Source organism: Salmo trutta, chromosome 12 (assembly GCF_901001165.1).
Source record: "Salmo trutta chromosome 12, fSalTru1.1, whole genome shotgun sequence".
In the NCBI taxonomy this organism is placed as follows: domain Eukaryota; kingdom Metazoa; phylum Chordata; class Actinopteri; order Salmoniformes; family Salmonidae; genus Salmo; species Salmo trutta.
The window spans coordinates 91,331,547-91,356,811 of NC_042968.1; the positions used below are offsets into that span (position 1 = coordinate 91,331,547).

The 25,265-nt window shown below is 45.2% G+C and overlaps 1 protein-coding gene across 1 annotated transcript in view; it reads left to right on the forward strand.

Moving 5' to 3' along the window:
- The window catches only part of frem2a (FRAS1 related extracellular matrix 2a), a 193,585-nt gene extending 171,583 nt beyond the window's left edge, over nucleotides 1–22,002 (forward strand). The window contains exons 16-23 of the mRNA XM_029766741.1: nucleotides 3,237–3,429; nucleotides 4,167–4,292; nucleotides 4,708–4,835; nucleotides 8,936–9,070; nucleotides 9,459–9,585; nucleotides 13,534–13,721; nucleotides 15,829–15,975; nucleotides 21,000–22,002. Coding sequence (XP_029622601.1) covers nucleotides 3,237–3,429; nucleotides 4,167–4,292; nucleotides 4,708–4,835; nucleotides 8,936–9,070; nucleotides 9,459–9,585; nucleotides 13,534–13,721; nucleotides 15,829–15,975; nucleotides 21,000–21,545 — 1,590 coding nt within the window. The 3' untranslated portion in view covers nucleotides 21,546–22,002. The remainder of the gene's footprint in view (nucleotides 1–3,236; nucleotides 3,430–4,166; nucleotides 4,293–4,707; nucleotides 4,836–8,935; nucleotides 9,071–9,458; nucleotides 9,586–13,533; nucleotides 13,722–15,828; nucleotides 15,976–20,999) is intronic.
- Nucleotides 22,003–25,265: the final 3,263 nt, after the last annotated feature.

Below are 25,265 nucleotides of genomic sequence, written 5' to 3' on the forward strand. Positions count from 1 at the left end.
AGGGTTGTATTTACAGGGAATATAAGATTTGGTTTCAAATTAGGAATCTGTAACCCAGTTGAAGTAATATAAATAGGTAGTTCCAGTGGAAAAGTGAAAAATCTATTTGGAGGAAGATTGTAATTTTTGGGGGTGTTTACAGGAAAATCATTTTTATTTCTAATTCATTAGGTTTGAAGTGACCTAAACAAATTATCATAGAAATGTGAGTTATAGATATGTCATTCTCATTGAAAGCAAGTCTAAAAAGATGTAGGTATGTTCTAAGTGCTCTATTTCTATGCTTCCCATTCTTAAGTTGTTGTTTTTGTATCTTGTACTTTCGGTTTTGTACACCAGGTTCAAACAGCTGAAAATACAATATTTTTAGTTATTAAAAAAATATATTTCACAGCGGTTTAGATGGTACAATGATTCTCTACACTATACTTGCTTGTTTTGTCACATAAACTGAAATTAAGCTAACTATTTGAATTTTAGCAACCGGGAAATGGCAGAGTGATTTCTGCATATTTCTCCTTGAAAAGGGGGAAATTAAGTTGAGTGTTGTAAGAAATAGGTTGCACCAACTGTAAATATAGGTTCGATAATAATCAAATAAAACAGTTCGCATTGAATCTTTTATTTGGTTTCAACAAATGTAGTATTTCCCCTTGAGAGATCGTAACTCATTAACTTTTTTTAGTTTGATCCATGTTTTACAGAGCAGAGCTGGTTCTATCGTGTGTGTGTGTGTGTGTGTGTGTGTGTGTGTGTGTGTGTGTGTGTGTGTGTGTGTGCGTGTGTGCGTGTGTGCGTGTGTGCGTGTGTGCGTGCGTGCGTGCGTGCGTGTGTGTGTTTCTCCTACTCGTTAGTAAAAGGTAATATTCCAGCTACGGTGTTCTCTGATTATAATTGACTATGCAAATGACGGCATGTGTGTGTTTCTCAAATGGCACTTTTTTTCCCCCCTATCGGCCCAGGTCAAAAGTAGTGCACTATATAGGGAATAGGTTGCCACTTGGGACTAAACCAGTGTTTCATTAAAATCAGAAAAATAACATGTCTTGAGACTGATAATTCCATTGCCATCTCCTCATTGGTTATACCCACGCTGGTGATTGAAAGACCAACTGTTTTGCCGGTCATCGTGGTAATACTATGAAAGTTTAGATGCCAATCACCATATAAGTTCAAAGATGAAAAAGCCTGGAAGGAGGAGAGATGACTAGAAACGATTCGGTTGGCCGTTTTGTGTGGATTAATTGTCGGAGTAGAGGACCTTGTGCATTTCAGGTAAAATAACAACTCAATGTTTATATCCCAGGACAAATTAGCTAGCAACAGCAAGCTAGCTAAATAGGACAAATTAGCGAGCAAGTGCAAGCTAACTAGCTAAATTGCCATACATGTTTAATGCTTCTCGACCTGTCCCCAAATTAATATAATTGGTTCAGATTTTGTTTTGATATTTTAACCTGCGTGTCGTGATCGCGTTTGGTGTTGGGGTGGCAGGTAGCGTTTGGTGTGGGGGGACAAAATACATTTAGGCACGATAGCGCACGTTGGCGCACGCGCGCAGCCGGTTTGGGTTTCGTGTTTGTAAAAAGGACGCTAAGTAGAACAGAGTTCTACGGTTTGTCCTCATAGACCAAACATTTTGATTTGATAAAGTATACTACTTTTTCCCCACATTTTGTTACGTTACAGCATCATTCTAAAATGGATTAAATAGTTTTTCCCCCTCATCAATCTAAACACAATACCCCATAACGACGAAGCAAAAAACTGTTTTTTTAGAAATTGTTGCAAATGTATTAAATATAGCAAACTGATGTATCACATTTTACATTAGTATTCAGACCCTTTACTCAGTACTTTGTTGAAGCACCTTTGGCAGTGATTACAGCCTCGAGTCTTCTTGGGTATGATGCTACAAGCTTGGCACACCTGTATTTGGGGAGTTTCTCCCATCCTTCTCTGTAGATCCTCTCAAGCTCTGTCAGGTTGGATGGGGAGTGTCCACTGCACTGCTATGTTCAGGTCTCTCTAGAGATGTTCAGTCGGGTACACGATATACCACAGATTACATTCTAGAATGGATTATTTCATTCTTTTTAACAGAATTACAGAAACTGTGATGAGCTGTTAAATAGGAGCCATTTATCGGTGATGAACTGTTAAATAAGAGCCATTTCTCTAACTCATCGTGCCGTATTGTAATTACAAATGTAATTCCAGTAACAGGAAGTAGGTGGTGTTTAAACACGGTATTCCTACAGGATGAGGAATAGCACTGCTGTTATGTGTGTGTCCGTTCACATTGCCACCGATTCAGTTTTTTAAAGGTCATTTTGGTTTTTGCTTGAAGGGAGATAACTTGGAGAAGACTAAGAATTACACTATAAATACAAAAGTATGTGGACACCCATTCTTATTGGTGGATTTGGCTATTTCAGCCACACACGTTGCTGACAGGTGTATAAAATCGAGCACCGAGACATATTGGGTAAAATGTCAGAGGAGAGGAGGTTGTATATTAGTACAGATATTTGGGCAAAATGTCAGAGAAGACAAGGGAAAAGGTAGACAAGTTTTTCATAGATTTAATTTCTCTCCCCTTAAGGTTCCATAGGAGGGGTTTGTCACATCATGATGTATGTTAGCGATGTGAAGGGGCGATAGGAACCTTCCTACATGCACTGTGGGAATGCCCGGTTGTGCACCCCCCCATGGGACAAAGCTTTACAGTACATTGGAGATGGCCTTGGATCCCAGGTACTTACTGTATGTAGGTCACCAAGACTGTGTCTGCTGAGTGACAAGGCTGAAATAAGAGGGATTTAAACAAAATCATATGAAATCATGTTAGCAAAGAGGCTGGAAAAAACTTATAGAGACAAAAAAGATATGAAAATGATTGTGGGCACATAAAATAATATCATGGCCATGAAATAGCAGATAATTTCTCAGGAAAACATCTCCCTGTATTTATGTGTTTTGTATATATTTTTTTGTTTAATATGTTGGTTGTTTTGTGTTAAAGATTTTTTTTTTTTTAATTGTCTATACCCATAAAGAAAAGATGTATCTCGCCCTCCACCCTCTCTCCTGATTGGTTCTAACCTTTTCTCCCCTCTACTGATTGGGTCTAACCTCCCCCTCTCCTGATTGGTTCTAACCTTTTCCCCCCTCTACTGATTGGGTCTAACCTCCCCCTCTCCTGATTGGCTCTAACCTTTTCCCCGACTCTGCAGGTGCTGAATCTGGTCCAATCGTACGTTACTCTGCGTGTTCCACTTTACGTGTCATACGTGTTCCACTCCCCGGTGGGTGCGGGGGGCTGGCAGCATTTTGACCTGCAGTCTGAGCTCCGCCTCACCTTTGTGTACGATACTGCTATACTGTGGAAGGACGGCATCAGGAGCCCACCGCAGGCTGAGTTACAGGGTGAGAAGAAACAGAGAGTGTGTGGGAGAGGGGGAGGAGGGAGTGAGTGGGGGAGTGAGGGAGGGAGGGAGTGAGTGGGGGAGTGAGGGAGCGGGTGTGAGAGGGAGTGAGCGGGTGAGGGAGGTAGGGATTGGGGAAGGGAGGCAGGGAGTGAGTGGTGGAAGGAGGGAGGGAGGGAGTGAGTGGGGGAGGGAGTGGGGGAGTGAGGGAGTGAGCAGGTGAGGGAGGGAGAGGGTGAGCTAATGAGGGAGGGAGGTAGTGGGGGAGGGAGGAAGTGAGCGGATGAGGGAGGGAGGTAGGGAGGGGGGAGAGAGGGAGTGAGCAGGTGAGGGAGGGAAGGAGGGAGGGACGTAGGGAGGGAGGGGGTGAGGGAGAGAGTGAGCAGGTGAGGGAGGGAGAGAGTGAGCGAATGAGGGAGGGAGGTAGTGGGGGAGGGAGGAAGTGAGCGGGTGAGGGAGGGAGGGAGGGAGTGGGGGAGAGAGGGAGTGAGCGGGTGAGGGAGGGAAGGAGGGAGGGACGTAGGGACGGAGGGGGTGAGGGAGAGAGGGGGTGGGGAGGGAAGGAGGGAGGGACGTAGGGACGGAGGGGGTGAGGGAGGGAGGGAGGGAGGGAGTGGGGGAAGGAGGGAGACGGAGAGAGAAAGTAAAAGGGATAGATGATTATTATTCCAAAATCAAATAAAAACGACTTTGAATAGTGATAGGAAATGTAAAAGTGTGTTATTCTGCATTCTGCAGGTGCCCTGTACCCCACCAGTATGCGTATCAACGAGCAGGGTCGTCTGCTGGTCAACTTCAAAACCAAGGCTCGCTTCAGAGGTCTGTTTGTAGATGCCCACTCTGAAGGCAGGATCAAGAGCACAGGTGACACGCACACACACACACACACACACACACACACACACACACACACACACACACACACACACACACACACACACACACACAACATACAATATATGCATGTCCATGATATTGTATCAGTCAGTCTATATAATAATATGTATCAGTCAGTCTATACAGTATAATAATATGTATTAGTCAGTCTATATAATAATATGTATTAGTCAGTCTATATAATTATATATATCAGTCAGTCTATATAATAAAATGTATTAGTCAGTCTATATAATTATATATATCAGTTAGTCCATACAAAATAATATTATGTATCAGTCTAAATGATAATGTGTCAGTCAGTCTATATAACAATGTGTATATTTAGTCCCCACTACTTTACTTATTCCCTTTCTCTTTCCCCTCCTTCCCTACTACCCAGCATCCTCTCTGTCATCCATGGTGATGTGTGAAGACAACCCTGGCCTGACCTTTAACCTCAGCCTGGTGAGGAGTGAACCCACCTACAACCAGCCAGTCCAGCAGTGGACATTCACATCAGACTTTGCTGTGAGTATATACCCCTAACCCTAACCCTAGCCCAACCCTATTTTGACCCAGCCAGTTGGGTTGTTGGGAGTACCCACAACATTGGTTAATCAATTATGTATTTCTTTACTCGCATGTTGGGATGACCTAGCCGCCGGGTCTTTTTGAACGTAATTCCTTAATTTATTTTCAGGAGGCCTGGCTTATCAGGGGCATGGATTTAAACTAGATATTTTTGGCTACCCGTGAGAGTAAATGTCATTCCTGTTCGTTGTGTTTAATTTACATAATGCACATGTTTATTTTCCTTGTTTTTTTGTTGTTATAATATTACAATAATTTATTACATATAATAATAAGATATACGACCTTATTGTATCCTAACAATGGGACTTATAGGCTTTTAGGGAAATCATACATTTCTGTATAAGCCTCATTGAAACTACAAAAATGTCAATGTACAACCTTAACATGTGTTAATGTAACAGTGTAGGTTCCGTCCCTCTCCTCGCCCCAACCTGGGCTCGAACCAGGGACCCTTGCACACATCAACAACTGACACCCCACGAAGCATCGTTACCCATCGCGCCACAAAAGCCGCGGCCCTTGCAACGCAAGGGGAAACCCTACTTCAAGTGCGAGTGACGTCACTGATTAAAACGCTATTAGCGCGCACCACCGCTAACTAACTAGCCATTTCACATCGGTTACACTAACTATACAACAGAACCAATGAAAAGCAATGACATTTACTCTCACACAGTGCGAAAAATAACTATCTAAAACTCACGCCCCCACTAAACGACGAATCCAGTCTTCAGCCAGTAGCCCTAACCCCTAACCCTACACCCCTAACCCTACAGCCCTAACCCCTAACCCTACACCCCTAACCCCTAACCCTACAGCCCTAACCCCTAACCCTATAGCCCTAACCCCTAACCCCTAACCCTACACCCCTAACCCCTAACCCTACACCCCTAACCCTACACCCCTAACCCCTAACCCTACACCCCTAACCCTACAGCCCTAACCCCTAACCCTACACCCCTAACCCCTAACCCCTAACCCTACACCCTAACCCTACATCCCTAACCCCTAACCCTACACCCCTAACCCCTAACCCTACACCCCTAACCCTACAGCCCTAACCCCTAACCCTACAGCCCTAACCCCTAACCCTACAGCCCTAACCCCTAACCCTACAGCCCTAACCCTACACCCCTAACCCTACACCCCTAACCCCTAACCCTACAGCCCTAACCCTACACCCCTAACCCTACAGCCCTAACTCTACAGCCCTAACCCCTAACCCTACAGCCTTAACCCTACACCCCTAACCCTACAGCCCTAACCCTACACCCCTAACCCCTAACCCTACAGCCCTAACCCTACACCCCTAACCCCTAACCCTACAGCCTTAACCCCTAACCCTACAGCCCTAACCCTACACCCCTAACCCCTAACCCTACAGCCCTAACCCTACAGCCCTAACCCTACAGCCCTAACCCTACACCCCTAACCCTACAGCCCTAACCCTACAGCCCTAACCCCTAACCCTACACCCCTAACCCCTAACCCTACAGCCCTAACCCCTAAACCTACCAGCCTGTAGCCCTAACCCTACACCCCTAACCCCTAACCCTACAGCCCTAACCCCTAACCCTACAGCCCTAACCCCTAAACCTACCAGCCTGTAGCCCTAACCCCTAACCCTACACCCCTAACCCTACACCCCTAACCCTACAGCCCTAACCCCTAACCCTACAGCCCTAACCCCTAACCCTACAGCCCTAACCCCTAAACCTACCAGCCTGTAGCCCTAACCCCTAACCCTACAGCCCTAACCCCTAACCCTACAGCCCTAACCCCTAACCCTACAGCCCTAACCCCTAAACCTACCAGCCTGTAGCCCTAACCCCTAACCCTACACCCCTAACCCCTAACCCTACAGCCCTAACCCCTAACCCTACCAGCCTGTAGCCCTAATATCTAACCCCTAACCCTACCAGCCAGTAGCCCTAACCCCTAACCCTACCAGCCAGTAGCCCTAACCTCTAACCCCTAACCCTACCAGCCTGTAGCCCTAACCCCTAACCCCTAACTCTACCAGCCAGTAGCCCTAACCCCTAACCCTAACCCCTAACCCCTAACCCTACCAGCCTGTAGCCCTAACCCCTAACCCTACCAGCCAGTAGCCCTAACCCTAACCCTACAGCCCTAACCCCTAACCCTACCAGCCTGTAGCCCTAATATCTAACCCCTAACCCTACCAGCCAGTAGCCCTAACCCCTAACCCCTAACCCTACCAGCCAGTAGCCCTAACCCCTAACCCCTAACCCTACCAGCCTGTAGCCCTAACCCCTAACCCCTAACTCTACCAGCCAGTAGCCCTAACCCCTAACCCTAACCCCTAACCCTACCAGCCTGTAGCCCTAATATCTAACCCCTAACCCTACCAGCCAGTAGCCCTAACCCCTAACCCTACCAGCCAGTAGCCCTAACCCCTAACCCTACAGCCCTAACCCCTAACCTTACCAGCCAGTAGCCCTAACCCCTAACCCTACAGCCCTAACCCCTAACCCTACCAGCCAGTAGCCCTAACCCCTAACCCTACCAGCCAGTAGCCCTAACCCCTAACCCCTAACCCTACAGCCCTAACCCCTAACCCCTAACCCTACAGCCCTAACCCCTAACCCTACCAGCCTGTAGCCCTAACCCCTAACCCTACCAGCCAGTAGCCCTAACCCCTAACCCCTAACCCTACCAGCCTGTAGCCCTAACCCCTAACCCCTAACCCTACCAGCCTGTAGCCCTAACCCCTAACCCTACCAGCCTGTAGCCCTAACCCCTAACCCTACAGCCCTAACCCCTAACCCTACCAGCCTGTAGCCCTAACCCCTAACCCTACAGCCCTAACCCCTAACCCTACAGCCCTAACCCCTAACCCCTAACCCTACCAGCCTGTAGCCCTAACCCCTAACCCTACAGCCCTAACCCCTAACCCTACAGCCCTAACCCCTAACCCCTAACCCTACCAGCCTGTAGCCCTAACCCCTAACCCCTAACCCTACAGCCCTAACCCCTAACCCTACAGCCCTAACCCCTAACCCCTAGAGTCCCCCTCCACTCTACTGTATTGTGCTAAACTGGTTAAACTGCCTTTGGTCTGAAGATCAAACAATTTTCGTGGAAAACAATACAATTGCATCTCCCAATGTATCAATGATGATAGTTCATGTCCCAATATGTCAATGATGATATTTAATGTCCCAATATATCAATGATGATAGTAAATGTCCCAATATTACAATAATGATATTTAATGTCCCAATGTATCAATGATGATAGTTCATGTCCCAATATGACAATGATGATATTTAATGTCCCAATATATCAATGATGATAGTAAATGTCCCAATGTATCAATGATGATCGTAAGTGTCCCAATGTATCAATAGTGATAGTAAATGTCCCAATGTGTCAATGATGATAGTAAATGTCCCAATGTATCAATGATGATAGTTAATGTCCCAATATAACAACAATTATATTTAATTTCCCAATGTATCTATGATAATAGTTAATGTCCCAATATGTCAATGATGATAGTTCATGTCCCAATGTATCAATAGTGATAGTTAATGTCCCAATGTATCAATAGTGATAGTTAATGTCCCAGTGTATCAATGAGGATCGTAAGTGTCCCATTGTATCAATGATGATAGTTAATGTCCCAATGTATCAACGATGATAGTAAATGTCCTAATGCATCAACGATGATAGTTAATGTCCCAATATACCAATGATAATAGTTACTGCTAATGCTGAGAGTATGGTGGCGTCAGTGAGCAAACACACGTCCTGATAATTGCCCCCAAAATATTGTCTTTCTCATAAACAGAAAATAATTGTTTCACTCTCCCTTCTTCTCTCCCTCCTTCTCTCCCTCCCTCCCTCTCTCCCTCCCTTCTTCTCTCCCTCCCTTCCTCTCTCCCTCCCTCTTCCTTCTCTCCCTCCCTCCTTCTCTCCCTCCTTCTCTCCCTCCCTCCCCTCTCTCCCTCCTTCTCTCTCCATCCTTCTCTCCTCTTCTCTCTCCTTTCCTCTCTCCTCTCCTCTCCTAGGTGCGAGACTATTCTGGTACATACACAGTGAATCTGATTCCCTGTACTACAGCCCAGAACATGGAGTACACTGTCCCCCCTGTCTGTAACCCCAGAGAGCCTGTCACCTTCCACTTGAACATACGCTTCCAACAGGTAGATATTGATTTGGAACTATTGATTATCAATAGGTCATACAGTATATTGTTTTGGAACTATTGATTATCAACAGGTCATAGAGTATATTGATTGTGAATCAAAATATTGTGATAACAGTATATATAACCCTCCCTTCTCTCCCTCTCTACCTCCCCCCCCCTCTCCCTCCCCCTCTCTACCTCCCCCTCCATTTCTCCCTCCCCCTCCCTCCCTCCCCCTCCCTCCCTACCTCCCTCCTCTCTACCTCCCTCCCCCTCTCTACCTCCCTCCCCCTCTCTACCTCTCTACCTCCCTCTCGACCTCCCCTCTCTACCTCCCCTCTCTACCTCCCTCTCTCAACCCCCCTCTCTCCCTCCCCCCTCTCCCTCTCTCCCTCCCTCACCAGGTCAGTGAACCAGTATCAGTAGAGTTCAGTCTCAACACTCAGATATTCCTGCTGTCCAAGAGGAACCTATGGCTGTCTGCCGGATCCATGGGCTTCGGACAGGAGAGCGACGTGGCCTTCTCAGAGGGTAGGTTACAGCAGACAGCATCCCCTATAGGCAAGGAGGGAGATGACACCTGAACAGGAGGAACAGTCAACCAACTCATTCACACCTGTACAGATGTCAGATCTTAAACCCGATCACTCTTTTGTAGCGGATAATTTTCCTGATGCATCAGGATATTCAAATGAGCCTCGCCAGTGGCTAAACGTGCGGGGACAGTTGAGATATTGGGATCAGGGCTCGCTATCTCAGATAATGTTGTCGCTCACCTAAACGCTATAGACCTAGGTTCGATTATTGCAACATTGAAATTTACACAAAATGTGTCTGAAATGCAGCCGTACACATCAACAACCATTGTTTTATAGAGCTTAATAACACAAGATACATATTGGTCTCCACTAGTCTACGACATACAAGTGTTTTATAGATTTAACGATATTCTTGCAGAAAACAGGTTGTTTTTATCTTTGTATTATCTTTTACCAGATCTATTGTGTTATATTCTCCTACATTCCTTTCACATTTACACAACCTTCAAAGTGTTTCCTTTCAAATGGTATCAAGAATATGCATATCCTTGCTTCAGGGCCTGAGCTACAGGCAGTTAGATTTAGTCATGTCATTTTAAGCGAAAATGGAAAAAAAGTGGCTATGCACCATGCCTATGCTGCTCGGCCATCGTTCATCCATATATTTATATGTACATATTCTCATTCACCCCTTTAGATTTGTGTGTATTAGGTAGTTGTTGAGGAATTGTTAGATTACTTGTTAGATATTACTGCACTGTCGGGAACTAGAAGAACAAGCATTTCGCTACACTCGCATTAACATCTGCTAACCATGTGTATGTGACCAATAAGATTTTATTTAGTTTATCCTAATGAACTGTCAAAATGTAGTTAATTTGTTTCCTGGGGTCATCTAGAGGTTAGTGCTGTTGATCACATATAGGCCTACCGTGTCAGTGTGTGCTTGATTCTGACCCACGCCCTTCTGCCACAAAGCACTCAATCCCCCGATTGACTTGATGTAGTTACACATTTCAAATATGGACATTTCAGGGTTATTTTACCCCCTGATCTTCATAATAAATGACCATACCAGTCACTTATGGAGAACATGAATAGTAATCTAATAAAATAATTTGGTTGCAAGCAGGACTAAGGCAGAGGGAAAGAGGCGAAGCAATGTAAGTCCAGAATAAGCCCAATGCGTTTCCATTAGCTTAATGTGCAGACCTGAACTTGTCGCCTGCCTTCTTGCCTTTGGGATGACCCCCATTGTTAGGACAGAAACATGAGCATCTCATCATTATATACAAATATCTGACTAAGGGTAACACCGGCATCTTTTAGGGAGCGGTAATGATGTAACCAATAATGGTTACCATTGAGATCATATTGATGGTTGCCGATAATCTAGTGCCATCGGTGGTTGCAATAGGCCTCTTGATATTTGTTTAAATTCCAATTGTCACGCCTGCTCCCGCTCATCCTCTCTGGCGCTCGAGGATTCCAGGCTGCCCTTCGTTACTCACACGTGTCCCCATCATTACTCACACCTGTCCCCATCATTACTCACACCTGTCCCCATCATTACTCACACCTGTCACCATCGTTACTCACACCTGTCACCATCGTTACTCACACCTGTCACCATCATTACTCACACCTGTCACCATCGTTACTCACACCTGTCCCCATCATTACTCACACCTGTCACCATCGTTATTCACACCTGTCACCATCGTTATTCACACCTGTCCCCATCATTACTCACACCTGTCACCATCGTTATTCACACCTGTCACCATCGTTACTCACACCTGTCACCATCGTTACTCACACCTGTCACCGTCGTTATTCACACCTGTCACCGTCGTTACTCACACCTGTCACCATCGTTATTCACACCTGTCACCATCGTTACTCACACCTGTCACCGTCGTTACTCACACCTGTCCCCATCATTACTCACACCTGTCCCCATCATTACTCACACCTGTCCCCATCATTACTCACACCTGTCACCATCGTTATTCACACCTGTCACGCGCATCTGTCACCATCGTTACTCACACCTGTCACCGTCGTTACTCACACCTGTCACCATCGTTACTCACACCTGTCACCGTCGTTATTCACACCTGTCACCGTCGTTACTCACACCTGTCCCCATCATTACTCACACCTGTCCCCATCATTACTCACACCTGTCACCATCGTTATTCACACCTGTCACGCGCATCTGTCACCATCGTTACTCACACCTGTCACCGTCGTTACTCACACCTGTCACCATCGTTACTCACACCTGTCACCGTCGTTATTCACACCTGTCACCGTCGTTACTCACACCTGTCACCGTCGTTACTCACACCTGTCACCATCGTTACTCACACCTGTCACCATCGTTATTCACACCTGTCACCATCGTTACTCACACCTGTCCCCATCGTTATTCACACCTGTCACCATCGTTATTCACACCTGTCCCCATCGTTACTCACACCTGTCACCGTCGTTACTCACACCTGTCACCGTCGTTATTCACACCTGTCACCGTCGTTACTCACACCTGTCACCATCGTTATTCACACCTGTCACCATCGTTACTCACACCTGTCACCATCGTTATTCACACCTGTCACCATCGTTACTCACACCTGTCACCGTCGTTACTCACACCTGTCCCCATCATTACTCACACCTGTCACCATCGTTATTCACACCTGTCACGCGCATCTGTCCCCATCATTACTCACACCTGTCACCATCATTACGCATATCAGCGCTGCCTGGACTCACCTGGACTCCTTCACGTTTTGATTCCCTTCCCTATATCTGTCTGTTTCCTCCATTTCATCCCTGTATCAGCATTATGGTTGTTTCCATTTCCCCCTGTCCAGACGCTGTCTGTGTTCTGTTCCTGTCCATGGTTATTAAGTGTTCACTCCCTGTACCTGCTTCTCATCTCCAAAGTCGATCCTTACGACAATAGGCTACATTCTGTAGACTAAGCATTGGTTACATATTTCAGCTTTAAGTACTAGTTACAAATTTAGTTGGGTAATTTTTACACCTTATAATAAACTGTGACAGCAAACAAAAAGAGCAACAACTTAGTGCAATTCATTTGACATAATTTTTTTTATTTAAGCCTGCCCCAGTACCATCTTGCAGATGTCCTCCAGCACAGGTAGTCTCCAATGAAGACTGACATCCAACAAAGTTCGTAGGCTGAACAGTTTCAATTACGGTCAATCGAAGGTGACTTAGTATCTATCAATGTATTCAATTTCATAAAAAGGTTCAACGGCACTCGAGACAATGGAATAATTTTACAATTTCAATAGTATTAAATGAAAATTAATTTCACAACATAATTTCAAGTACTTGTGATGGTAAAACGATTTATACCAAGCTCCTTATGTAACCGATGTGAAATGGCTAGTTAGTTAGCGGTGGTGCGCGCTAATAGCGTTTCAATCGGTGACGTCACTCTCTCTGAGACTTGAAGTAGGGTTTCCCCTTGCGTTGCAAGGGCCGTGGCTCTTGTGGCGCGATGGGTAACGATGCTTCGGTGGGTGTCAGTTGTTGATGTGTGCAAGGGTCCCTGGTTAGAGCCCGGGTTGGGGCGAAGAGAGGGACGGAACCTACACTGTTACACGTATAGCATGTTACTGTACAGCTACTGCGTTACAATTTAGGCGCTTATCGGTGCCAAAATCTGCCATTTTCCACCCTATTACGGGTTCGCGTAAAGGGCTACACGGAACATGATTGTTATTGATTATAATCACTACTGAAACAGACCGTTGCTTCTCTATTCTCTCTGCCTACCTACCTCCCTCCCCTCTACCTCCCTCCCTCTACCTCCCTCCCCTCTACCTCCCTCCCCTCTACCTCCCTCCCCTCTACCTCCCTCCCCTCCACCTCCCTCCCCTCCACCTCCCTCCCTCTCCAGGTGATACTGTCTACGGTCTTGTGATGGTGGACCCTGTTCAGAACCTGGGGGACTCTTTCTTCTGCAGCATAGAGAAGGTGTACCTGTGCACCGGCGCGGATGGATACGTGCCCAAGTACAACCCTACTAACTTTGAGTTTGGATGTCTGGCTGAATCTCCCTCTCTACTCTACCGCTTCAAGATCTTAGTGAGTATAGCAGACTGTAGTCAGTCAGATTCTCCCTCTCTGCTCTACCTAATAAACACCTAGACACAACTTCCTAATAAACACATATACACAACTTAAAATACATCCTAATAAACACATATACACAACTTAAAATACATCCTAATAAACACATATACACAACTTAAAATACATCCTAATAAACACATATACACAACTTAAAATACATCCTAATAAACACATATACACAACTTAAAATACATCCTAATAAACACATATACACAACTTAAAATACATCCTAATAAACACATATACACAACTTAAAATACTATCCTAATAAACACATATACACAACTTAAAATACTATCCTAATAAACACATATACACAACTTAAAATACATCCTAATAAACACATATACACAACTTAAAATACATCCTAATAAACACATATACACAACTTAAAATACATCCTAATAAACACATATACACAACTTAAATTACATCCTAATAAACACATATACACAACTTAAAATACATCCTAATAAACACATATACACAACTTAAAATACATCCTAATAAACACATATACACAACTTAAAATTAGATCAAATCAAATTGTATTGGTCACATACACATAGTTAGCAGATGTTAATGCGAGTGTAGCGAAATGCTTGTGCTTCTAGTTCCGACCATGCAGTAATATCTAACAAGTAATCTAACAATTTCACAACTATCTTATACACACACAAGTGTAAAGGAATGAGTAAGAATATGTACATATAAATATATGGATGAGCGATGGCCGAACGGCATAGGCAAGATGCAGTAGATGGTATAGAGGACAGTATATACATATGAGATGAGTAATGTAGGTTATGTAAACATTATATAAAGTGGCATTGTTTAAAGTGGCTAGTGATACATTTATTACATCCAATTTTTAATTATTAAAGTGGCTAGAGATTTGAGTCTGTATGTTGACAGCAGCCTCTAATATGTTAGTGATGGCTGTTTAACAGTCTGGTGGCCTTGAGACAGAAGATAGATAGAAGCTGTTTTTCGGTCTCTTGGCCCCAGCTTTGATGCACCTGTACTGACCTCACCTTCTGGATGATAGCGGGGTGAACAGGCAGTGGCTCGGGTGGTTGTTGTCCTTGATGATCTTTTTGGCCTTCCTGTGACATCGGGTGCTGTAGGTGTCCTGGATGGCAGGTAGTTTGCCCCCAGTGATGTGTTGTGCAGACCTCACTACACTCTGGAGAGCCCTGCGGTTGCGGGTGGTGCAGTTGCCGTACCAGCCGGTGATACAGCCCGACAGGATGCTCTCGATTGTGCATCTGTAAAAGTTTGTGAGTGTTTTTGGTGACAAGCTAAATTTCTTCAGCATCCTGAGGTTGAATAGGCGCTGTTGCGCCTTCTTCACCACGCTGTCTGTGTGGATGGACCATTTCAGTTTGTCTGCGATGTGTAGATCCTAATAAACACCTGTACACAACTTAAAATTACATCCTAATAAACAATTTAAAATTACATCCTAATAAACACCTATACACAACTTAAAATTACATCCTAATTAACACCTATACACAACTTAAAATTACATCCTAATAAACAATTTAAAATTACATCCTAATAAACACCTATACACAACTTTATTTCACATCCTAATAAACACTAGAAACACTTAAAATCAAGCTATGTATCACATTAGTACAATGTCTAAATATCCTAATGTAAAATATGCATGTTTTTTCCTTTAATAAATCATGAGGAAGAATACCAAGTGAATGTAATGTAGAGACGACGAGCGTGTTGAATTATGAATGTAAGCATCAGAGAGTCCTGTAGAACAGAAAGGACCTGAGAAAGCTTTTTGATGCCGAGTTCACCTCGGAAAAATAGATATAACCCAAAGATGACATTACATCAAGAACTCTCTTCTACCTCTCAATATTATTAACAGTGCTGTCTAGTGTTATCACTGCATTTCACTACAGTCAATCTTTATTTTATCGTTCTGTCTGAGTATTCTCTTTGGTGATTAATCAATACTCTACTCCTCGTGTCCCCCCCCTCTCTCCCTTCCTCTTCCTCTCCACTCCTCCTCCTCCTCCTCCTCCCCCTCCAGGACAAGGCCCAGCCCGAGACTCAGGCCCGTGGGTTTGGTGATGTGGATTTTAATGCAATGTTGGCTGCAGACGACCCCTCAGCTCTCTCTCTGGTCAGACAGCCTGGGACAGACGGATTCAGACTGGACTCTACGGCCATGTTCCAGGTACTGTGCTCTACTATAGTATGCTGTGCTCTACTATAGTATACTGTGCTGTACTATAGTATACTGTACTGTGCTCTACTATAGTATACTGTACTGCGCTCTACTATAGTATAATGTGCTGTACTGTGCTCTACTATAGTATACTGTACTGCGCTCTACTATAGTATAATGTACTGTACTGTGCTCTACTATAGTATACTGCACTGTACTGTGCTCTACTATAGTATAATGTGCTGTACTGTGCTCTACTATAGTATACTGTACTGCGCTCTACTATAGTATAATGTACTGTACTGTGCTCTACTATAGTATACTGCACTGTACTGTGCTCTACTATAGTATACTGCACTGTACTGTGCTCTACTATAGTATAATGTGCTGTACTGTGCTCTACTATAGTATACTGTACTGCGCTCTACTATAGTATAATGTACTGTACTGTGCTCTACTATAGTATACTGCACTGTACTGTGCTCTACTATAGTATAATGTGCTGTACTGTGCTCTACTATACTATACTGTACTGCGCTCTAATATTGTGTGCTGTACTGTGCCCTACTATTTTATTATTATTTTTATTTTACCCTTATTTTACCAGGTAAGTTGACTGAGAACACATTCTCATTTACAGCAATGACCTGGGGAATAGTTACAGGGGAGAGGAGGGGGATGAATGAGCCAATTGTAAGCTGGGGATGATTAGGTGGCCGTGATGGTATGAGGGCCAGATTGGGAATTTAGCCAGGACACCGGGGTTAACACCCCTACTCTTACAATAAGTACCATGGGATGTTTAATGACCTCAGAGAGTCAGGACACCCGTTTAACATCCCATCCGAAAGACAGCACCCTACACAGGGCAATGTCCCCAATCACTGCCCTGGGGCATTGGGATATTTTTTTAGACCAGAGGAAAGAGTGCCTCCTACTGGCCCTCCAACACCACTTCCAGCAGCATCTGGTCTCCCATCCAGGGACTGACCAGGACCAACTATCTACTATAGTATACTGTGCCCTACTATAGTATACTGTACTGTGCTCTACTATAGTATACTGTACTGTGTTCTACTATAGTATATTGTACTGCGCCCTACTATAGTATACTGTACTGCGCCCTACTATAGTATACTGTACTGTGCTCTACTATAGTATACTGTACTGTGCTCTACTATAGTATACTGTACTGTGTTCTGCTATAGTATACTGTACTGCGCCCTACTATAGTATACTGTACTGCGCCCTACTATAGTATACTGTACTGTGCTCTACTATAGTATTCTGTACTGCGCTCTACCTTACTGTACTGTACTCTAATATAGTGTACTGTACTGTGCCCTACTATACTGTACTGCACTGTGCCCTACTATGGTATACTGTACTATGTTCTGCTATAGCAAACTGTATTGTAAAAAATCGAATCAAATAAAATGTTATTGGTCACATACACATGGTTAGCAGATGTTAATGCGAGTGTAGTGAAATGCTTGTGTTTCTAGTTCTGACAGTGCAGTAATATCTAACAAGTAATCTAACAATTCCCCAACAACTACCTAATACACACAAATCTAAAGGGGTGAATGAGAATATGTACATATAAATATATTGATGAACGATGGCCGAGTGGATATGCAACACGCAATAGATGGTATAGAATACAATATATACATATGAGATGAGTAATGTAAGAATGTAAACATTATTAAAGTCACTAGTGATCCGTTTATTAAAGTGGCCAGTGATTTCAAGTCTGTATGTTGACAGCAGCCTCTAATGTGCTAGTGATGGCTGTTTAACAGTCTGATGGCCTTGAGATAGAAGCTGTTTTTCAGTCTCTCGGTCCCAGCTTTGATGCACCTGTACTGACCTCGCCTTCTGGATGGTAGCGGGGTGAACAGGCAGTGGCTCGGGTGGTTGTTGTCCTTGATGATCTTTTTGGCCTTCCTGTGACATCGGGTGTTGTAGGTGTCCTGGAGGGCAGGTAGTTTGCCCCCAATGATGCATTGTGCAGACCGCACCACCCTCTGGTGAGCCTTGCGGTTGAGGGTGGTGCAGTTACCGTACCAGACGGTGATACAGCCCGACAGGATGCTCTCGATTGTGCATCTGTAAAAGTTTGTCAGCGTTTTGGGTGACAAGCCAAATTTCTTCAGCCTCCTGAGGTTGAATAGGCGCTGTTGTGCCTTCTTCACCACACTGTCTGTGTGGGTGGAGCATTTCAGTTTGTCTGCGATGTGTACGCCGAGGAACTTAAAACTTCCCACCTTCTCCACTACTGTCCCGTCGATGTGGATAGGGGGCTGCTCCCTCTGCTGTTTCCTGAAGTCCACGATCATCTCCTTTGTTTTGTTGACATTGAGTGTGAGGTTATTTTCCTGACACCAAACTCCGAGTGCCCTCACCTCCTCCCTGTAGGCCGTCTCGTCATTGTTGGTGATCAAGGCCACTACTGTTGTGTTGTCTGCAAACTTGATGATTGAGTTAGAGGCGTGCGTGGCCACGCAGTCATGGGTGAACAGGAAGTACAGGAGGGGGCTGAGAACGCACCCTTGTCGGTCCCCAGGGTTGAGGGTCAGCGAAGTGATGTTGTTTCCTACCTTCACCACCTGGGGGTGGCCTGTCAGAAAGTCCAGGACCCAATTGCACAGGGCGGGGTTGAGACCCAGGGACTCCAGCTTGATGATGAGCTTGGAGGGTACTATGGTGTTGAATGCTGAGCTGTAGTCAATGAACAGCATTCTTACGTAGGTATTCCTCTTGTCCAGATGGGACAGGGCATTGTGCAGTGGGATAGCGATTGCGTCATCTGTGGACCTGTTGGGGCGGTATGCAAATTGAAGTGGGTCTAGCGTGGCTGGTAAGGTGGCGGTGATATGATCCTTGACTAGCCTCTCAATGCACTTCATGATGACAGAAGTGAGTGCTACGGGGCGATAGTCATTTAGTTGAGTTATCTTTGCCTTCTTGGATACAAGAACAATGGTGGCCATATTGAAGCATGTGGGGACAGCAAACTGGGATAGGGAGCGATTGAATATGTCCGTAAACACACCAGCCAGCTGGTCTGCACATACTCTGAGGACGCGGCTGGGGATGCCGTATGGGCCAGCAGCCTTGCGAGGGTTAACACGTTTAAATGTTTTACTCACGTCAGCCACGGAGGAGGAGAGGAGGGGGTGCAGTCCTTGTTAGTGGGCCGCGATGGTGACACTGTATTATCCTCAAAGCGGGCAAAGAAGGTGTTTAGTTTGTCTGGATGCGTGACGTCAGTGTCCGTGACGTGGCTGGTCTTCTTTTTGTAGTCTGTGATTTCCTGTAGACCCTGCCACATACGTCTTGTGTCTGAGCCGTTGAATTGTCCCTGTACCGGCATTTTGCTTGTTTGATTGCCTTGCGGAGGAAATAACTACACTGTTTATATTCAGCCATATTCCCAGACATCTTTCCATGGTTAAATGTGGTGGTTCGCGCTTTCAGTTTTGCGAGAATGCCGCTGTCCATCCACGGTTTCTGGTTAGGGTAGGTTTTAATAGTCACAGTGGATACAACATCTCCAATATACTTCTTTATAAACTCACTCACTGAGTCAGCGTATAGGTCGATGTTATTCTCTGAGGCTGAACGGAACATATCCTAGTCCGTGTGATCAAAACAATTTTGAAGCATGGATTCCGATTGGTCAGACCAGCGTTGAATGGTTCTAGTCACTGGTACATCCTGTTTGAGTTTCTGCCTATAAGACGGTAGGAGCAAGATGGCGTCGTGGTCAGATTTGGCGAAGGGAGGGCGGGGGAGGGCTTTGTATGCATTGCGGAAGTTAGAGTAGCAGTGATTGTGTATTACCCCTGTGCGTAGTACAATCAATATGCTGATAGAATTTAGGTAGCCTTGTTTTCAAATTTGCTTTGTTAAATCCCCAGCTACAATAAATGCAGCCTCAGGATATATGGTTTCCAGTTTACATAGAGTCCAGTGAAGTTCCTTGAGGGCCGTCTTGGTGTCTGCTTGAGGGGGAATGTACACAGCTGTGACTAAAACTGACAAGAATTATCTTGGTAGGTAAAATGGCTTGCATTTGATTGAAAGGACTTCTAGGTCGGGTGAGCTGAAGGACTGTACTGTGCTCTACTATAGTATACTGTAATGTTCTCTACAGGGTGGCAGGTAGCCTAGTGGTTAGAGTGTTGGACTAGTAACCGAAAGGTTGCTGGATCGAATCCCAGAGCTGACAAGTTAAAAATTTGTCGTTTTTCCCCAGAACAAGGCAGTTAACCCACTGTTCCTAGGCCGTCATTGTAAATAGGAACTTGTTCTTAACTGACTTGCCTAGTTAAAAATAAATATATATATATATATATAGTATATTGTGCTCTACTATATTGTACTGAATGCTGATTGGCTGACAGCTGTGATATATCAGACCTTATACCACGAGAATGACAAAACATTGATTTGTCCTGCTCTAATTATGTTGGTAACCAGTTTATAATAGCAATAAGGCACCTTGGGGGTTTGTGGTATATGGCCAATATACCACAGCTAAGGGCTGTATCCAGGCACTCCGCTTCCGTCGTGCATAAGAACAGCCCTTAGCTGCGGTATATTGGCCATATATCACACCTCCTCGGGCCTTATTGCTTAAATATAACATTTTGGACTGAAACTCTTCACTTATCCTGTGTTCCAGACAGCCAGATATGTATGTTGTATACCAGATAGTAATGTTGTATACCAGATAGTAATGTTGTGTACCAGATAGTAATGTTGTATACCAGATAGTAATGTTGTATACCAGATAGTAATGTTGTATACCAGATAGTAATGTTGTGTACCAGATAGTAATGTTGTATACCAGATAGTAATGTTGTATACCAGATAGTAATGTTGTGTACCAGATAGCAAGATACACTTCTTCAAATACACAGAAAATAATTATTTATATAAACAAATAATCAAAAACACATTTATTTGAACCCAGGTGTGCAGACAAAACACTCTAACCTCTAACCTCTAACCCCCTGTCCCAGGTGGCTGCGGGTCGTGAGTGGTTCATCCACACCATCTACACCATCCGCTCCAAAGACAACGCCAACCACGGCATCGGCAAGACAAGCCTCGAGTACCACCACTCCCTGATCGCCACGGGCAACGACCTCTCCATTACCCCCGGGGTCAAAGGTCAAGGTCACCGTGTGAGGAGGTCAGCCAGTGGATTGGTCGGAGCGGTGGTCCCCGACGTGGCCGATGACATTGGAGCAGACAACAACCGTGGCACCAACATCATGCACATCGTCCTGGACCGTACCAAGAGGAGAGCGGCAGGGGGGGTGGAGCTGTACGCCGACCGTCTGGAACCAAGGGAGCTGAGCAGGGGGGAGAGGGAGGAGGGGTTGCCGACGGTGGTGGGGGGGCTGGTGGAAATGCTGCTCACCTTCCTCCTCATCATCATCCTCGTCCTGGTGGTCCGGTACAGACAGAAGGAGGAGAGGAAAGAGAGGGTGAGGGGGTCGGCGAGCACGGAAGCGATGATGGTGGCGAGGATGGACGACTGCAGCAACAGCTCAGAGGTCTAAGAGAGATGGACGGATTGAAAAAAAATTGACAGAGTATTGAGGAGTTTTTGGGCTTTTGTAATGTGTTTTTTCCCCCCCATGATTTTTCTACACTGTTGCTGGAGTATTTTTAAAAGCTCCATCTCGTGGCTGCTCAGTAAGTCAAGTGATTGAAAAGCTTCATCCTTGTACATTTAAACTCTCCCATTTAAAACACCTAGCTATAAAAGAAAAACTGTGCTGCAATCAGTTTTGTGGTTTTAAAGACAGCTCCTCCTTTTGATAAATGTCACGGTTTTCCTTTTCCTTAGCTGTTGTGTTGCAAGTGCCTCAAGCAGCTACACATAGACCAATGGGGGCTCTCCTTAAACAGCTATCTAGTGTCTTGACCAATGGGGGCTCTCCTTAAACAGCTATCTAGTGTCTTGACCAATGGGGGCTCTCCTTAAACAGCTATCTAGTGTCTTGACCAATGGGGGCTCTCCTTAAACAGCTATCTAGTGTCTTGGCAAATGGGAGCTCTCCTTCAACAGCTATCTAGTGTCTTGACCAATGGGGGCTCTCCTTCAACAGCAATCTAGTGTCTTGGCCAATGGGGGCTCTCCATCAACAGCTATCTAGTGTCTTGACCAATGGGGGCTCTCCTTAAACAGCTATCTAGTGTCTTGGCAAATGGGAGCTCTCCTTCAACAGCTATCTAGTGTCTTGACCAATGGGGGCTCTCCTTCAACAGCAATCTAGTGTCTTGGCCAATGGGGGCTCTCCATCAACAGCTATCTAGTGTCTTGACCAATGGGGGCTCTCCTTAAACAGCTATCTAGTGTCTTGGCCAATGGGGGCTCTCCATCAACAGCTATCTAGTGTCTTGGCCAATGGGGGCTCTCCATCAACAGCTATCTAGTGTCTTGACCAATGGGGGCTATCCATCAACAGCTATCTCGTGTCTTGGCAAATGGGAGCTGTCCTTCAACAGCTATCTAGTGTATTGACCAATGGGGTCTCTCCATCAACAGCTATCTAGTGTCTTGACCAATGGGAGCTCTACTTCAACAGCTATCTAGTGTCTTGACCAATGGGAGCTTTCCTTCAACAGCTATCTAGTGTCTTGACCAATGGGAGCTCTCCTTCAAAATATATCTAGTCTCTTGACCAATGGGAGCTGTCCTTCAACAGATAGCTAGTGTCTTGACCAATGGGGGCTCTCCTTCAACAGATATCTAGTGTCTTGGCCAATGGGGGCTCTCCATCAACAGCTATCTAGTGTCTTGACCAATGGGGGCTCTCCTTCAATAGCTATCTAGTGTCTTGACCAATGGGAGCTCTCCTTCAACAGAGATTTAGTGTGAGCTCTACTTCAACAGCTATCTAGTGTCTTGACCAATGGGAGCTTTCCTTCAACAGCTATCTAGTGTCTTGACCAATGGGAGCTCTCCTTCAAAATATATCTAGTCTCTTGACCAATGGGAGCTGTCCTTCAACAGATAGCTAGTGTCTTGACCAATGGGGGCTCTCCTTCAACAGATATCTAGTGTCTTGGCCAATGGGGGCTCTCCATCAACAGCTATCTAGTGTCTTGACCAATGGGGGCTCTCCTTAAACAGCTATCTAGTGTCTTGACCAATGGGGGCTCTCCTTAAACAGCTATCTAGTGTCTTGCCAAATGGGAGCTCTCCTTCAACAGCTATCTAGTGTCTTGACCAATGGGGGCTCTCCTTCAACAGCAATCTAGTGTCTTGGCCAATGGGGGCTCTCCATCAACAGCTATCTAGTGTCTTGACCAATGGGGGCTCTCCTTAAACAGCTATCTAGTGTCTTGGCAAATGGGAGCTCTCCTTCAACAGCTATCTAGTGTCTTGACCAATGGGGGCTCTCCTTCAACAGCAATCTAGTGTCTTGGCCAATGGGGGCTCTCCATCAACAGCTATCTAGTGTCTTGACCAATGGGGGCTCTCCTTAAACAGCTATCTAGTGTCTTGGCCAATGGGGGCTCTCCATCAACAGCTATCTAGTGTCTTGGCCAATGGGGGCTCTCCATCAACAGCTATCTAGTGTCTTGACCAATGGGGGCTATCCATCAACAGCTATCTCGTGTCTTGGCAAATGGGAGCTGTCCTTCAACAGCTATCTAGTGTATTGACCAATGGGGTCTCTCCATCAACAGCTATCTAGTGTCTTGACCAATGGGAGCTCTACTTCAACAGCTATCTAGTGTCTTGACCAATGGGAGCTTTCCTTCAACAGCTATCTAGTGTCTTGACCAATGGGAGCTCTCCTTCAAAATATATCTAGTCTCTTGACCAATGGGAGCTGTCCTTCAACAGATAGCTAGTGTCTTGACCAATGGGGGCTCTCCTTCAACAGATATCTAGTGTCTTGGCCAATGGGGGCTCTCCATCAACAGCTATCTAGTGTCTTGACCAATGGGGGCTCTCCTTCAATAGCTATCTAGTGTCTTGACCAATGGGAGCTCTCCTTCAACAGAGATTTAGTGTATTGACCAATGGGAGCTCTCCATCAACAGATAGCTACAGTATTGACCAGTTGGAGCTCTCCTTCAACAGATATTTAGTGTATTGACCAGTTGGAGCTCTCCTTCAACAGATATTTAGTGTATTGACCAATGGGAGCTCTCCTTCAACAGCTATCTAGTGTCTTGACCAATGGGAGCTCTCCTTCAACAGATATTTAGTGTATTGACCAATGGGAGCTCTCCTTCAACAGCTATCTTGTGTCTTGATCAATGGGAGCTCTCCATCAACAACTATCTAGTGTCTTGACCAATGGGGGCTCTCCTTCAACAGCTATATAGTGTATTGGCAAATAGGAGCTCTCCTTCAAGAGCTATCTAGTGTCTTGACCAATGGGAGCTCTCCTTCAACAACTATCTAGTGTCTTGACCAATGGGGGCTCTCCTTCAACAGCTATCTAGTGTCTTGACCAATGGGAGCTCTCCTTCAACATATAGCTAGTGTCTTGACCAATAGGAGTTCTCCTTCAACAACTATCTAGTGTCTTGGCCAATGGGGGCTCTCCTTCAACAGCTATCTAGTGTCTTGACCAATGGGAGCTCTCCTTCAACAGCTATCTAGTGTTTGACCAATGGGGGCTCTCCTTCAACAGATATCTAGTGTATTGGCCAATGGGGGCTCTCCATGAACAGCTATCTAGTGTTTTGACCAATGGGGGCTCTCCTTCAACAGCTATCTTGTGTCTTGGCAAATGGGAGCTCTACTTCAACAGCTATCTCGTGTCTTGGCAAATAGGAGCTCTCCTTCAAGAGCTATCTAGTGTCTTGACCAATGGGAGCTCTCCTTCAACAGATATCTAGTGTCTTGACCAATGGGAGCTCTCCTTCAACAGCTATCTAGTGTCTTGACCAATGGGAGCTCTCCTTCAACAGATAGCTACAGTATTGACCAGTTGGAGCTCTCCTTCAACAATTATTTAGTGTATTGACCAATTGGAGCTCTCCTTCAACAGCTATCTAGTGTCTTGACCAATGGGAGCTCTCCTTCAACAGCTATCTAGTGTCTTGACCAATGGGAGCTCTCCTTCAACAACTATCTAGTGTATTGACCAATGGGGGCTCTCCTTCAACAGCTATCTAGTGTCTTGACCAATGGGAGCTCTCCTTCAACAACTATCTAGTGTCTTGACCAATTGGAGCTCTCCTTCAACATATAGCTAGTGTCTTGACCAATGGGAGCTCTCCTTCAACAGCTATCTAGTGTTTGACCAATG